The 16,926-nt window shown below is 44.2% G+C and overlaps 1 protein-coding gene across 2 annotated transcripts in view; it reads right to left on the reverse strand.

Annotated features, from left to right (window-relative positions):
- Positions 1 to 4,693: 4,693 nt before the first annotated feature.
- SGTB (small glutamine rich tetratricopeptide repeat co-chaperone beta) overlaps positions 4,694 to 16,926 on the reverse strand; it is a 186,344-nt gene continuing 174,111 nt past the window's right edge. For both annotated transcript variants that reach the window (XM_069749520.1, XM_069749513.1), the window contains exons 10-12: positions 11,965 to 12,048; positions 11,452 to 11,573; positions 4,694 to 8,239 (exon numbers count right to left, since the gene is read on the reverse strand). In XM_069749520.1, coding sequence (XP_069605621.1) covers positions 11,462 to 11,573; positions 11,965 to 12,048 — 196 coding nt within the window. In that variant the 3' untranslated portion in view covers positions 4,694 to 8,239; positions 11,452 to 11,461. The remainder of the gene's footprint in view (positions 8,240 to 11,451; positions 11,574 to 11,964; positions 12,049 to 16,926) is intronic.

Here is a 16,926-nt window from a genome sequence, read left to right on the forward strand (position 1 = left end):
GTGGTTCATGAATTCCCATCCGTCATCCATGTTTTGCCCCCGGATATTTGTACCCTTGTGGTTCATGAATTCCCCTCCATCATCAATGTTTCACCTCTAGCAGTTCGACCCCGGATATTTGTACCCTCGTGGTTCATGAATTCCCGTCTGTCATCAATGTTTCACCCCCAGCAGTTCGCCCCTGGATGTTTGTACCCTGTTTTGCTCCCAGAATTTTGTGTTTGGATGTTTCGCCAGTTTGTCCTTGTGGTTCATGAATTCCCGGCCATCATCAATCCACATGCCACAAAAGTACTGTACAGAGTGCTGCACTTTTGTGACATGTTTAATCAACTGTTTCCATCTGTAAACCTCACAACTGATTGCATTATAGTGTCATAGCATTTTGCCCGCAATTTTAACAAGACATTTTCCAAAACTTTTCTAAGCCTGTGTGCACACATTCAGGATTTTTTGCGTTTTTTGTGTTTTTTTTCGCTATAAAAACGGTTAAAGCGCATACATATGTATCCCATCATTTATAATGCATTCTGCAATTTTTGTACATATGTCGCATTTTTTCCGTGAAAAAAACGGCATCATGGTAAAAAACGCAGCATGTTCATTAATTTTGCAGCTTTTTTGCGGATTTCCCACTACATTATTGCATTGGGAACCTCCGGAAAAACTCAAAAGATCCGCACAAAAACCGCAAGGAAAACGCTTAAAAACGCATACATATGCATCTCATCATTTAGGCTATGTGCACACGTTCAGGATTTTTTGCGTTTTTTCATGTTTTTTCGCTATAAAAACGCTTTAAAAATGCATTCATATGCATCCCATCATTTATAATGCATTCTGCAACTTTTGTGCATATGTTGCGGTTTTTCTGCGAAAACGCATCGTGGTAAAAAAACGCAGCATGTTCATTAATTTTGCGGTTTTTTTCGCGTTTTTACTGCTATATAATGCATTGGGAAAGCTCTGAAAAAAAGTGGTAAAAACGCGAAAAAACACGTGGATTTCTTGCAGAAAATGTCCGGTTTTCTTCAGGAAATTTCTGACGTGTGCAATCCTGACGTGTGCAATAGCCTTATAATGCATTCTGCAATTTTTGTGCATATGTTGCGGTAAAAAAACGCAGCATGTTCATTAATTTTGCGGCTTTTTTGCGGATTTCCCACTATATTATTGCATTAGTAACCTCCGAAAAAAAATGCAATAAATCCACGGAAAAAAAACGCGAAAAAAAGCGCATGCGGATTTCTTGCAGAAAATGTCCGGTTTTATTCAGGAAATTTCTGCAAGGAATCATCCAGGGGCAAAATGCTGTAGGAGAAACATTCGGGGGCAAAACATCTGGGGGCGAACTGCTGGGGGCGAACTTCTGGGGGTGAAACATTGATGACGGGCGGGAATTCATGAACCGCAAGGGTACAAACATCCGGGGGCGAACTGCTGGTGGTGAACTGCCAGGGGCAAAACATCCTGAAGCCAAATGCTAGGGACGAAATGTGTAGGGGTGAAATGTACCCAAGGGCGAACTGCTGGGGGTGAACTGCTGGGGGCAAAATGTGCGAGGGTGAAATGTGCGGGTGCGAAACATCCTGGGGGCCAAATGCTAGGGACGAAATGTTCGGGGGCGAAATGTACCCAGGGGCGAACTGCTGGAGGCGAACTGCTGGGGGGCGAAATGTGTGGGGGTGAAATGTACCCAGGAGCGAACTGCTGGGGGTGAAACATCTAAATCCCCCTAAATGTGCGGTTGGAAAGGTATGAAGCAATCCTGGACAGGGCAAGGCCTTTGATGCCAAGGGAAGAAAGAATATGTAGCAGTAGTTGACTGTTGAAAGCAGAGGATAGGTCTAGAAGGAGGAGGATGGAGAACTGTCTGTTAGCTTTGGCTGTAAGTCATTAGTAATTTTGGTCAGAGCAGTTTCAGTGGAGTGGTGGAGGCGGAAGCCAGATTGGAGGTTGTCAAGAAGAGTTAGATGAGGTGGGAGGAAAGTTGAGCATGGACATGCTGCTCAAGGAGTTTGGAGGCCAACGGGAGCAGTGATATGGGGCGATAGCTGGGCATAGCAGTTGGGTCAAGGTTAGCTTTTTTGAGGATGGGTGTGAAGGTGGCATGTTTGAAGGCAGAGGTAGGAAGGTACCAGAAGATAGCGATAGGTTGAAGAGATGAGTTAGGGCTGGAATGAGCATGCTAGTGAGGTTGGGGAGCAGGTGGGAAGGGATGGGATCAAGTGCACAGGTGGTGAGGTGTGATTTGGAAAGGATGTGAGTAAGCTCTCCTTCGGTGATGTTGGAGAGGGAAGTTATTAGGGAAGGGCAAAGGTCTGGTATATGGAGTGGTTGGGGTGGTGGAACAGTAAATGTTTGCCTTGTTTGATCGATCTTGTTTTTAAAATAGGTGACAAACTCCTCAGGGGAGATGGCAGTGGTGGGCGGAGGAGAGCGTTAAATGTGCTGAACAGTTGTTCTGGGTTGTATGATAATGAAGATACAAGGTTAGTGAAATACGTTTGTTTAGCAGAAGTGAGCACTAGTTTGAAGGCAAGTGTAGCTTGTTTGTTGTTTGAAAGCAGTGAAGTCGCCTGGCAGGCGTGTTTTTTTCCCAACGCCGCTCCGCGACCCTGGATGCTTGTCGAAGTTTTTTGGTGAGGATGTTATGCCAGGGTTGCCTATTAATTTGTCGCACTTTGCCATGCATGAGAAGGGTGACTGAGTTTATGGCTGATGTAAGGGTGGAGTTATAGAAAGCGGTGGCGCTGTCTGTGTCGTGGAGTGAAGATATGGAGGACAGGGGTAGAAGAGAGTCTGAATGTCTAGGTGTGCAAGGTTTCTGCAAGGATGTGGTAGTGGCTGGACATAGGGGGAAGGTGAGGAGGACAAGCATGAGAAAGTGATGGTGGTCAGATGGGGGAAGGGAGAGATTGAGATTAGATAAGGAGCAGAGGTGGGTGAAGATGAGGTCTAGTGTATGTCCATCTGCGTGGGTGGCTGTGGAGGACCACTGTGTAAGTCCAAAGGATGAAGTAAGGGCCAGGGGCTTGGAGGCTGCTGGCTGGCTGGTGTCATTAGGGATAAGTCATCCATTATGATGGTGTGGATGTCAGCAGAGAGAAAGTGAAGGAGCCAGGTGGAGAATTGGTCAATAAAGGCAGTGGCTGAGCCCGGTGGTCGGTATATGACAGCCATTTGGAGATTAGAGGGAGAGTAGATACGGACAGAGTGAACCTCAAAAGAAGGGAGGATAAAGGAGGGTGGGGGTTGGATAGGGTTGAAGGAGCAGTTTTTAGAAAGAAGGAAACCCACTCCTCCATGTCTGTTGCCAGAGTGAGGAGTGTGGGTAAAGTGGAGGCCACCGTAACTCAGTGCAGCAGGGAAGGCCATGTCAGGATGGGTCAGCCAGGTCTCAGTGAGGGCCAGGAAGGAAAGGTTGCGGGAAGTAAAGAGATCGTGGATCACATGGAGCTTGTTGCAGACAGAGTGGGCATTCCAAAGTGCCCCAGAGAGAGGAAGCAGGGTAGTGGGGGTCAGTGGCACAGATTTTAAGTGTGAGGGGTTGCGGTAGTTTCTCATAGTGTGAGAAGGATAGGGGTGAGGATTAGTGGGATGTAGGGGGTGGGGGGAGCCAGGATTGGGGGATATGTCACCAGCAGTGAGGATGAGAAGAGAAAGGGAAAGCAGGTGGGTGAAGGAGAGCAATTGGCTTATATTATATTTTAGTAGGTGAGGTCTGAAGTTAGAGTAGCTGGGTGGGAGAGAGGGGGAGACAGTTATTTGGTTCGAGGGTGCAGGGGTTTGGGGTTAGAGAAGGAGAGTGAGGATTAGTGGAGCAGAAACAGTGAGGGCAAATGTGAGCATTGTTAAAGAGCAGGGGAAGAGGCAAGTGAAATTAGAAGACAGGGATTAGTTTTACCGTCTGGCCGATTTCTTGACTATTTCTGATGATACACTTAAAAAGATGTCACTTTAAATGATGTTACATGTGAATAAAGTCAGTTCTGACCAGCTCCATGGAACTTATATCATGCAGATTATGAACATCAATCGTTTTCTATTGTTTAAAAAAAATTGTTTTGATTTCTTAAAGGGAATCTATCACGAGATTTTGCTACTGCATCCGAGAGCAGCATAATGTAGAGGCAGAGAGTCTGATGCCAGCGATGTGTCACCCAACTTCAGCAAACAGCTCAGTAAGTGATAATTTGCCGGAAATGGGGTACCTTCCCCCGATCAGGAACTGCTGCGGGTTTGACGCTGCGTATTTATGTAGCATCAAATCAGCAGCGTTCAGATGTTACAGCATAGTGGATGGGATTTAAAAAAATCCCATGTCTACCGATGCCTTCGGATCACCGGCGGACACTAACATACGGCGCATCTTTCCAGACTGCAGTATGTCTATTTATCTTACAGAGGCGCGAGTCTCCCCCAAGAGAAATTACATCAATAGAATGTATTTAACTTGGTTCTGTGAACACATGCGGATTCACCTGCGTTCAATAGACGGCAGCACTTTGGATGTAGCTCTGCTATTTCTGGATCGTGTGCACCCGGCCTCAGGGTCCCTGTCTCTATATTGTACTGTGAACAGAATAGGTAGCAAAAACCTGGTGGCAGATTCCCTTAGAAAAATAACAATAACAAACAACCATCTCCGTGTACATTTCTATAGAATTGTGAATAAATTGACAAACATCAGAACTGTTATGTATATTTAATTTGGCACAGATAATGGAAAAAAGTCAAATAAACATTTTTGCCAAACGAGATGGGCATTCATGGAAATAACATTGATGAGCGCTATTTCTATAGGGAAGGAACAATGTCTGATCTGAACTGGAGAAATTCCAAGTTGAAACCTTTTACAATTGATGGCATTACAAAACATAACGAAACGCCACAACAATCCAACATCAAGTAACAACGTGTACTGCACCAGTCAGTCCTTCACGGGATTCGGTAATACAGTACTTATTCCCATATGGCCACTGCTTAATTATTAAATTGTGTTGTCCTAAACTGGCGAGATATCACTAATCTGCCGGATCCATGGGGGGCTAATAACTGGGACCGCTACCAATCTGGGTTCTGAAATGCTCCACATCCAGCTGAGAAAAAAAACGCAGATCTGCACGGCCTCATACAAAAACATCGGTCCGTATGCAATCCCTTTTTTATCAGATTGCACTCATCCGATTTAAAAGCTTGTGTGAGTGAGTGCTAAGAGTCCAAAGTTCCTCACTCCTGCTCACTCAAGAACTGCAGCGTTGGACACCCATGCGCCTTGCCGATTTCTGGATCTATGGGCCCACAGAAATAGCAAAAATTGGGAATGTAAAATTTGCTCTCTTCTACTCCACTTTGGTCTCTTCAACATATAATCCTTGCTGGAGTTAATATTCTTGGCTTCAGAAAGTGATCTCATTTAGATCAAAACCAGGGCTTGTTAAAAAAAAATAAATTGGGGGACACAAAAGTGTCTTGATAGCTAAATATAATGGGAGGTTGTGATATAGAGGACTACTCTAGAAGGTGACAATCTAATGAAGACCGAACTCAAAGAAAAAGAGCCGTCCTTATTTTATTGGGTTAGAGTTTAGTAGGGCAGCGCTGAGGCTCGGTGTTAGTGCTGTGGCTCAAATATTAGCGCTGTGGCTCAACGTTAGCACTGTGGCTCGGTATTAGCGTTAGCACTGAGGCTCACAGTAATTAGCACAGTAATTATGCCCCTACTGAACCACCCTCTGCAATACCCCTTTAATACCCCCACTTAGTATGATGAGCTACAAAATGCCCCCTCTGCACATACACAGTATGATATCCCCACAGTGAATTCCCCCACAGTTCCCACCCACACGTTATGATGTTGCTAGAGTGTCTACAACACAGTATGATGCTCCTAAAATACCCTCAACACACTATAATGTTCCATAGTATTTACCGTATATACTCGATTATAAGCTGAGATTTTCAGCTCATTTTTATGGGCTGAAAGTGCCCCTCTCGGCTTATACTCAAGTCATTGTCCCAGGGGGTCGGCAAGGAGGGGGAGCGGCGGCTGTCACATCATACTCCCCCTCTCGGCACGGTCTCTGCACGTCCCTGCTTCTCAGAAGGTCTCGGTGCAGGCAGCTTGTTCCTGTGCTCAGCGGTCACGTGGTACCGCGCATTAAAGTAATGAATATGGACGCACCTCCACTCCCATAGGCGTGGCGCGCATATTCATTACTTTAATGAGCGGTACCATGTGACCGCTGAACACAGGAACAAGCTGCCGATGCGTGCCGGAGACCATCGGAGAAACAGGGACAGGCAGAGAGTGCATCGAGAGGGTGAGTATGATGGGGGAGGGTGAGCCATGCGATACTCACCTGTCCCCGCTCCACCGCTGTGAACGCTGTGATGTTCAGGTCAGAGGGCGCGATGATGTGTTTAGTGCATGCCCTTTGCCTGAACAGTCACTGCAGAGACCCGGAAGACACAGCTGCGCGACGGTAATTAGGGTGTCGGCTTATGCTCGGGTCAGCTTATACTCGAGTACATACGGTATTTTGTTTATTTTACTCACTTGTATATCACAGTCTAAATTCCCTATCAGTATGTCTTTGGAATGTGGGAGAGAACTGGAGAACCCGGAGGAAACCCATGCAAACACAGGGAAAACATACATTCTCCTTGCAGATGTTGTCTTTGGTGGGATTTGAACCCAGGATCCCAGCGCTGTAAGGCTGCAGTGCTAACCACTGAGCCACATGCTGCCCTATATTATGGTCCCTATAGCCCCATACACACAGAATAATGACCCCTATTAAGCATGATGGCCCCCACAATCTCCCCCCCCACACACACACACAGTATGATGTTCCATATAGCCCCCACACACAGCATCATTGCCACCACATCATGGCCCCCACACAGTATGATGCCCCCTTAACCCCACACACAATATCAGAGTCCCCACAGGCCTTTAATTTTATTTTGATAATGTCAGAAATGATCTCACCTTGCCCCGTTCCCCCGACATGCTGCCCTCATCTGTGCAGTGTGTGGACTAAGGACCCACTTTAGTCTAGCAACGTCATCACGCCAGTTGCGTACAGAATCAATGGTGGGACAATGAGTAGACAGCTCTCTGTTACACCATTCTGTTCAATGGTATCTTCATCATGGGGATGAAAATATTGTTAAAATTGTGCCAAGGAGGCGAGGGATAGGCCCGAAGCAGTCGCGTGGTCTCCTGTTAAGGACCGTACGCCGCTTCCTATATATGTATGTGCCTATAGGTAGATCTGGTGAAGGTAAAATTTACTGAAAATAAAATGATTGAATGTTGCTTGTCTTTATGTTAGGGACTCAGAATATTGCGTGAGTGATAGCAGGACCCCAAGGAGCAACCTGGCGAAGGCTGCAGAGGGTGATGGACGTGGTGTGGCCTACAAGATGGGCACCAAATAACTTATGCCTACAGACAAAGATGTAAGTGCAGCGCTGGATTCCAATGTAATAAATGGGAATGGGTACAGTGAAAGGGGTCAAATATTTATCATCCAAGGATGATGTTCAGAGTGAGTAGTGAGACATTTCAGTCCTGGGCTACTAGACATAATTCAGTTGTTGTGTGTGGGTGGTGGCGATACAGTTTTATAGTAATACAGAGTGGAAAAGGTATATTAACACAGAAGCAAAGCAGAAGACAATTAAACTTGCCACAAAACAACTAATGATATGATAAACCTACGTAAAATCACACAAGATACCGTAGTTAAGATTTTAACACAACGTTATTCTGCAAAAGGAGTAAACCTAATATAAAGTCATAAAGTGCCCATCCCCCACTATGTAATGAACTCTGCGCCGAGGGGTGACGAAACATGGGCAAATCCATTCCTAGAAGTTCTTTTTATAACGACTTTCTGCATTGCCCATAGTGATCCAGTCCATAGATGTAGTAATGAGTCCTAGGTCGTGTCAAAGCGCTTCCATAAGCTGTAGCTCAGTACAATTCTCCTTCCTTATCAATAGATACATAAATGTGACGATAGAATGCAAGTGGGGTTGAATTCCGTCCTACACATCATGAGCCGCGTTACACCATGTGGCATGTACCCATGCTCTGCCGTAGTTACATGAGGGTGACAATGGAGCGTACTGGAGTAATGCAGTCTGATGGGAGCCCCGCCACTCCAGCTCCTCCCGTTAACACGTGCGCAGTGGTTGGTTAGGTTTCAGTCATCTGTCTGTCCAGCTGAAAAAGTGAAAGAGTCAGTGTTAAAGGGGGTTTGTTTAGGATTTGGAAAAATGTAGCCACACACAGAAAATAGGTTAAGAAAGTCCTATATTCACTTCTTGAGGCTAGGGTCACACGACCGTGTATTCTCACATCTGAGAAAATTGGGTCAATTATGCAAATCACACTCAAATCAGAGTTTGATTAGAATGTGATCATAGAGTGATCTCTTTGATGAGGAGAAGATGAAGGAAAAAAAAGTTCTCCACCTTCTCCATTGTGCTATTCTGAGGAAATTTGGACTGCACTCAGATATCACCCAAACGCAATGACCGCAAAAAAACACATTTCAAGAGAACCACTGCATCGGGCCCTCTCTCTTCTGGTCATCGGGCCCCAGCGGCAGGATTCTGCCACTGCAGTAACTGAACCTGCGTCCGAGATACAGGTTCAGTTTAACTCTATTGCTATGCAGGCCTGGGCCCGCACGTCAATAGTTAAAAGCTGCAAGCCAATCGGAGGCTGGCAGCTGATGTCAGCACGCACGTCACCGGCGTAAGACGTCATTGTCATTAGCCGGAGAGTGCGCGCCTGGACTGCGTTGAGGGAACTTTACCGCAGGAGCGCGACCAGGTAAGAAGAAAGATTTTTTTTATTTTTATTGAAAGCAGCATGGGAACAGGATGGGAGACATGGGGGAACAATGGAGACACATGGGGGAGAATTGAGATACAGGGGGAACAATGGAGATACGGGAAATATGGAGACACGGGAAACAATGGAGACACGGGGCAGAATGGAGACATTGGGAAGAATGGAGACACGGGGAGCAGGATGGGAGACACAGGGGGCAGGATGGGAGACATGGAGGAACAATGGAGACACAGAGGGGATAATTGAGAAACGGGGAACAATGGAGACACGGGAAACAATGGATACACAGGGGGCAGAATGGAGACATTGGGAAGAATGGAAACAGGGGGAAGAATGGAGACACGGGGAGCAGGATAGGAGACACAGGGGGCAGGATGGGAGACACGGGGAGCAGGATGGGAGACACAGAGGGCAGGATGGGAGACACAGGGGGCAGGATGGGAGACACAGGGGGCAGGATGGGAGACACAGGGGGCAGGATGGGAGACACGGGGCAAGATGGGAGACACAGGAGGCAGGATGGAGACACGGGGCAGGATGGAGACAGAGGGCAGGATGGGAGACACAGGGGGCAGGATGGGAGGCACAGGGGGCAGGATGGGAGACACAGGGGGCAGGATGGGAGACACGGGGCAGGATGGGAGACACGGGGCAGGATGGGAGACACAGGGGGCAGGATGGGAGACACGGGGCAGGATGGAGAGAGAAAGTGTGGTCAGGTAAGGAGAAAGGTTTTTTTTTTATTGAAAGTGGCAAGACGCAATATGTTTTGATGGCAGGATGGAGACACAGGGGGCAGGATGGAGACACATGGTGCAGGATCATGGGATAGGATGGAGACACATGGTGCAGGATCATGGGGCAGGATGGAGACACATGGTGCAGGATCATGGGGTAGGATGGAGACACATGGTGCAGGATCATGGAGCAGGATGGAGACACATGGTGCAGGATCACTGTGCAGGATGGAGACAAATGGTGCAGGATCATGGGCAGGATGGATACAATGGAGACAGATGAGGCAGGATCACGGGATAGATGGGGCAGAATCATGGATACTCATGAGGGCAGGATGGGAGAACATATGGCTGGAGCCAGGAATGAGACACACGGGGGCAAGGATGGGGGATATTATTACCATAAGGGCTAATTAAGGGATATTATTACTGCAGTGATGTATTTATTTTATTTTTTGAGGATACTGTTTTAAATGCGGGAGGCGGTCCTCTTACTGTGCAGAGCGACACTATGTCGCCTTTTTTCTTTATCTGGTGTAGTTTAGAAGTTGGGAAGAAATTAAGTAATGTGTTCTGCAAGCGGTCCTCTAGCTGTGTTATTTCCTGCAGAGACGAGCCCTGGCTGGAAGTGATGGTGGTCTGTGCTGGATGAATATGAAAAGCAAAGATGAAGGACTTCACCTAGAGACATCACTGGTGAGTCAGTGTGTTACCTGTACACTGACACTGTATACTATATACAGCGGTCCAGCGTACAATGTTACCAGTGATCACTGTATTACTTTTACACTGACACTATATACAGAGCTCCTGTGTATAATGTCACTGGTGGTCACTGTATTATCTGTACACTGACATTATATACAGAGCTCCTGTGTATAACGTCACCGGTGATCACTGTATTACCTGTACACTGACACTACATCCAGAGCTCCTGTGTATAATGTCACCGGTAATTACTGTATTATCTGTACACTGACACTATATACAGAGTTCCTGTGTATAATGTCACCGGTAATCACGTAATCACTGTATTACCTCTACACAGACACTGCATACTAAGTACAGATCTCCTGTGTATAATGGCACTTATGGTGATGTTAGTACTATGTTTTTTTTTATTAATGATCAGTATTGTAGTATTCAGTCACTATGTGGTGGTAATATGTTGTTGGTCATGGTGTGGCGGTATTTGTTCCTTGTATGTGCTATTATTTGGTCACCATGTGGTGGTAATATGTGGTGTGGCCATGGTGCGGTGGTATTTGTCCTTTGTATGTGATATTATTTGGTCACTGTGGTGGTAATATGTGGTCTGGACATGGTGTAGCGGTATTTATTCCTTATATGTGGTATTATAGGTCTCTATGTGGTGGTAATATAGTGTCTGGTCAAGGTTTGGTGGTATTTGTCCCTTGTATTTGATATTATTGGTCATTTGAAAAATAAATAAAAATATACCTAAATTTTATTTTATATTTTAACAAATGATTAATAGGATAGAGTAGAGTAGAGCTCAGCTAAAAGAGTCTACCTTGTCATGGTGGCGGCTTAAAAAATCTTTTGGCCAAAACAAAAGCTGTTGGCTATATGTGTGAGTTGGTGATGGGAATTGTTAATGTGTGATTGGTGAGAGGTGGAGTTTTTCCAAGAGAGAGTGGTGGGGCTGTGAACAGTTCGAGGGGTGGAGGAGGGGCTGGGGTGGAGCCTTGATGGAATCTCGGGGGGCCTGAAACTTTTGCCAGTTTGGGGCCCTGAAATTCCTAGTTGCAGCCCTGGGACTGGCTCTAATAGACTTGTCACAAGACTCCGAGTGCACATGAATGACGGGGTACGTACCTGTTGTGTGTCACGAATGTTCCTCAGTGGTTCCACTAAAAGACCTGCTCCGCACATGATTTCGCAGTTGTTGGATGAGCTCGGGATTCTGCTGCTGGATCTGTTGTGCAAACTGCTGTCCGCTGCAAGAGACACAGATTCTCCATTGCACCTCTATAGCTAAAGAGCTGTCATAACTGGATCTCATAAAGGGTGGGCCACAGTGCAAAATATGTAACTGCACCCCCCAATAGCTACCCCTGGGTATCATGCAACCTTTACTTTGTTGGTGAGAATCCAATGGCCACACCTATCAGGAAGTGGCGTAACATGAAGCTTGTGCGCCATAGTGCAAAATCTCAAACATAGCCCCCAATGATAATGGGTCCTTTATAGTGCTGGTCTTCTCATATGGACCAAAGGGGTCATGACTGCACCCTTCCAACCACTATAGTTATTCCCCTGCTATCTGACACCAAAGGGCAAAACCTGTGGATCGTGTCATAAATGTATAAGCTGAGCTAACATACTCACGCTTGTATGAGACCTGAAAGGTCTGTAAGGCCCCCGACTCCTGCAGCTGGGCCCCCGCCAGCATTGGACATCATACCAGACATGCTGCAAGGTAGGAAACAAAGGTTTCAGGATAAAATCATGTTCTGCCCAAGACGTGTCATATAGCACTATGCATCTGCAGTTCGTAAAGCCCTGTGCACACAGAACTGCCCGACATTATAACAGACGGAGGGTACATTGAGGGGGTTAATGTGCTACTAGGTGATAACCGGAGCCTTATAAGTTTCATGTTGGAGAAAACTGGATAAATTAAGGGGGGATCTTTCTTGTAATTTAAAGAGTATTTTACATTACGAACGCTATACATTATTAAATAGATATTAGACCTAAGGAGGCTGGTGCAATTACGTTGAAAAAAAATCCATGTCAGAACATCGGTATAATCCTTTATGAAGGTTTTCCTGGTTGTTATTAAAATGATAATGATGATACAGCCGTTTTGATATGGATTGTTTTCTTTTTTATTAAGTAAGTACACCAACCTTGTCAGGGCTACAGATTCTATTTAATAATGTATATTGTCTGTAATGTAAAATCTGAAGACAGATCCATAATACATTTGACCATACAAATTTATGAATATAAGCTAAAGGGAATCTGTCTGCAGGTTTTTGCTACCTCATCTGAGAGCAGCATGATGTAGACAAAGAGAAGCTGAATCCAACAATGTGTCACTTAGATTACAGTGTGCAGCCGTTCTGACACAATCAGAGCTTTTAGATTGAGAATGAAGCAGAGCTGAGAAAGCTAACCCCGCCCCCACCAGGCCTTGTCACAGGAGAGGGTGGAGTCAGGATAGCAGTCGCTACTGATAATGAATGATAATGTGCTGATGATATAACTTTTACTGTAAGTAAACAACACACAGCCTGATAAGTGACACATGATTGAATTTTGTGTTTTATCCCCAAACTTTCACTGTCCTCAGATTACATAGCACAAACAAATATGATGTAAATGCATGTCATATGATGGGACCAGGGGTTATTGAACTTCTAATATACTTTCTGCAAGAATGTAGTCATTCACTGTTTACTTCCCATGGACATACGGTAAGTCTGTTTTGGTCATGTGATGGTCACACATCTGCCGGCCAGGTTACAAGACACATCTCTATGGGTATGTTCACACTTCATCTTTTCTCAGTTGTCAAAGACGACAGGTTTTCAAGCAGAAGACGCTTCAGGAATCTCTCCTTTTCTCTGGAATTTTGTAAAACTGAAGCATCTTCTATAAGGGCTTTTTTGTTTTTTTTTCCTGAGTTTTTTTTTGCTTTTTTTTCCCCCAGTATTTTGGGGACTTTTTTTAGTCTTCCCATTGACTTGTATTGTAAAGTACTGAGCATCTTCCTAGCAGAAAACGCCAGAAGAATGAATATAATACTTCAGGGATGTCAAACTCAAATACACAGAGTACCAAAATTAAAAACTTGGACAAAGTCGCGGGACAACTTTGAGATTTATTAAATAAAATGTCTACGATTGAGGATGTTTTTCCTTGTCATCAAATATAATGATGAACCTTTTTATATGGAAATAAACTTACATGGGTTGGCCTATAGACAAAGTACATTTTAATTAATAGATCTTAGAATAAAATAAACACCTAAACACAAATGAGGCATACTGGAATATTATACGTTATGTAAGAGCTGTAAAAGCAAATGGCCCCATGGCCTAATTTAAATAGGTAGTAACAAAGGATAAAAACCTTGAATAATACAGATAATAAAATATAATGCTAATTAAAGTGTCTGCCAAATATAGTAAGATACCCCCACAGTGAATTCCTCCACAGTAACCTCCACACTCAAAGTATGATGACCCTACTGTACAACCCCGTAACCCCGGAAAAGTATGGTGACACCATCACAGTATGACTCCCCAACTGTGATCCCCACACAGCCCTCCACACAGTATAATGGGCCCCGCATATTCCTCCATATATTATAATGGTCTCCATATAGTCCTCCGCAAAGTATAATGAGGCCCAAATAGTGCTGTATGCAGAACAATGGCACACAGCCCCACACAGTTATTAAGATTGAATGAATACTTTAAGTCCATCTAGTTCAACCCATAGCCTAACCTAACATGCCCTAACATGTTGATCCAGAGGAAGGCAAAAAAAAAAACATGTGGCAAAAGAGTAAGCTCCACATTGGGGAAAAAAATTCCTTCCTGACTCCACATACGGCAATCAGACTAGTTTCCTGGATCAACACCCTATCAATGAATCTAGTATAGTCCTGGGTTCAAATCCCCCTAAGGACAACATCTGCAAAGAGTTTGTATGTTCTCTCTGTGTTTGAGTGGGTTTCCTCCGGGTTCTCCGGTTTCCTCCCACATTCCAAAGACATACTGATAGGGAATTTAGATTGTGAGCCCCATTGGGGACAGAGATGATAATGTCTGTAAAGCGCTGCGAAATATGTTAGCGCTATATAAAAAAATAAACTAAAATATATATAACCTGTAACATTATACTTTTCAAGAAAGGCATCCAGTCCCCTCTTAAATTTAAGTAATGAATCACTCATTACAACATCATACGGCAGAGAGTTCCATAGTCTCACTGCTCTTACAGTAAAGAACCCGCGTCTGTTAGACGTGGCATGAAAGTCAAAATTACTGTAAGGGTATGTGCACACGATGCAGATTTAGTGCAGAATTGGTGCAGAACTGCAGCAGATTTTTCTGCTGCAGAAACGCTGCAGAACTGCACTGTGATTTACAGTACAATGTAAATCAATGTGAAAAGAAAAAAGCTGTGCACATGGTGCAGAAAAATCTGCGCAGAAACGCTGCAGATTTCAAAGAAGTGCACGTCGCTTCTTTTGTGCAGTTCTGCAGCGTTTCTGCAGCAGATTTTTCTGCACCATGTGCACAGCTTTTTTCTTTTCACATTGATTTACATTGTACTGCACAGAAACTGCACAGAAACTGCACAGAATCTGCACAGAAACTGCACAGAAACTGCATAGAAACTGCACAGAAACTGCACAGAAACTGCACAGAAACTGCATAGAAACTGCGCAGAAACTGCGCAGAAACTGCATAAAAACTGCATAGAAACTGCATAGAAACTGCACAGAAACTGCATCAAATCTGCAGATGCAGATTTAGTGCAGAAAATTCTGCACCACATTTCCTACGTGTGCACATAGCCTTATTGTGAACAGTAAAGCAAGTTGAAGATTAAATGAACTGTAAAAGGGGCTAAACGTAAAGGTGACATATTATGGCTTGTTCACCTTCATTGTTAGGAATGGCCGGGTGATGCAAATTTTCTAGCTTTATAAAAATGCAGCCTCCTCTAACCTTGTGCCAAAAACAGCAGCCATGGATTCTCCTAAGCAGCTGTCCAACACTCTGAAAATGAAAATGGTGGAGGCCCACAAAGCAGAAGAAGGCTATAAGATGGCAAAGCATTTTCAAGTTGCCCTTTCTTCAGTTTGAAATGTAATTAAGAAATGGCACTCACCAGGAACAGTGGAGGTCAAGATAAGGTCTGGAAGACCAAGCAAAATTTCAGTGAGACCTGCTCATAGGATTGCTAGAGAGGCAAATCAGAATCCTCACTTGGTTGCCAAAGACCTTCATAAAGATTTAGCAGACTCTGGAGTTGTTGTACATTGTTCTACTGTTCATAGACACCTACAGAAATATGGCCTTCATGGAAGAGCCTTCAGAAGAAAACCTCTCCTTCATCCTCACCATAAGATTGAGGGTAAGAAGAATGCAAAAGAACATCTAAATAAGCCTGATACATTTTGGAAACAAGTCCTGAGGAAGGATGAGGTTAAAATAGAACTCTTAGAACAATGATCAAAGGTATGTGTGGAGAAAAAAGGGCACAGAATTTCAGGAAAAGAACATCTCTTCAACTATTAAGCATGATGGTGGATCAGTCATGCTTTGGTGTTGTGTTTGAAAATGAAGGTATCCAGCTCAGAAAATAAAATCAAAAGTCTTTATTTTGACAAATTTAAAAAGTAATCTGCGGAAGGAATGTCTTGAATAACTGGTCGCGTTTCGAACATGTATAGTGCTCTTAGTCCTCAGTTTCACAATGAGCAGTCTTGCCAAAAGTTAAAATACGTCCCAAACAGGTGGGGAACAGAGTGAAAAATGATTGCTCCACAGAATGACATTAACACTTGAATAGCATGACATGCAATGCAAAGTGCACAAAAAGAAAAAAAAACACCCAAAGAAAAACAAAAAACAAAAAAAACACACACACCACATTCAATTACAATTGTGCATAACATATACAAATAATGTTAACTATAATCAATCAATGCAACATAATTTCCTTCTTCAAGTTCAGACCCAGAGGTGCTCGAGTGTTTAATAGGTAAATCCAAAAAGCTTCCCTATCCCGCAATTTCTTTTCTCTATCTCCACCACGTACAGTCATGGCCAAAAATTTTGAGAATGAGACAAATATTAATTTTTCCAAAGTCTACTGCTTCATTTTTTCTAATGGCAATTTGCATATACTCCTGAATGTCAGAGTGATCAGCTTAACAGCAATTACTGTACTTGCAAAGTCAATATTTGCCCAGAAAATGAACTTTAACCCCAAAACACATTTCAACATCATTGCAGTCCTGCCTTAAAAGGAGCAGCTAACATCGTTTTAGTGATTGATCCATTAACACAGGTGTGGGTGTTGATGAGGACAGGGCTGGCGATCAATCAGTCATGATTAAGTAAGAATGACATCACTGGACACTTTAAAAGGAGGCTGGTGCTTGGTATCATTGTTTCTCTTCAGTTAACCATGGTTATCTCTAAAGAAACACGTGCAGCCATCATTGCACTGCACAAAAATGGCCTAACAGGGAAGAGTATCGCAGCTACAAAGATTGCACCTCAGTCAACAATCTATCGCATCATCAAGAACTTCAAGGAG

Source organism: Ranitomeya imitator, chromosome 1 (assembly GCF_032444005.1).
Source record: "Ranitomeya imitator isolate aRanImi1 chromosome 1, aRanImi1.pri, whole genome shotgun sequence".
Classification (NCBI taxonomy): domain Eukaryota; kingdom Metazoa; phylum Chordata; class Amphibia; order Anura; family Dendrobatidae; genus Ranitomeya; species Ranitomeya imitator.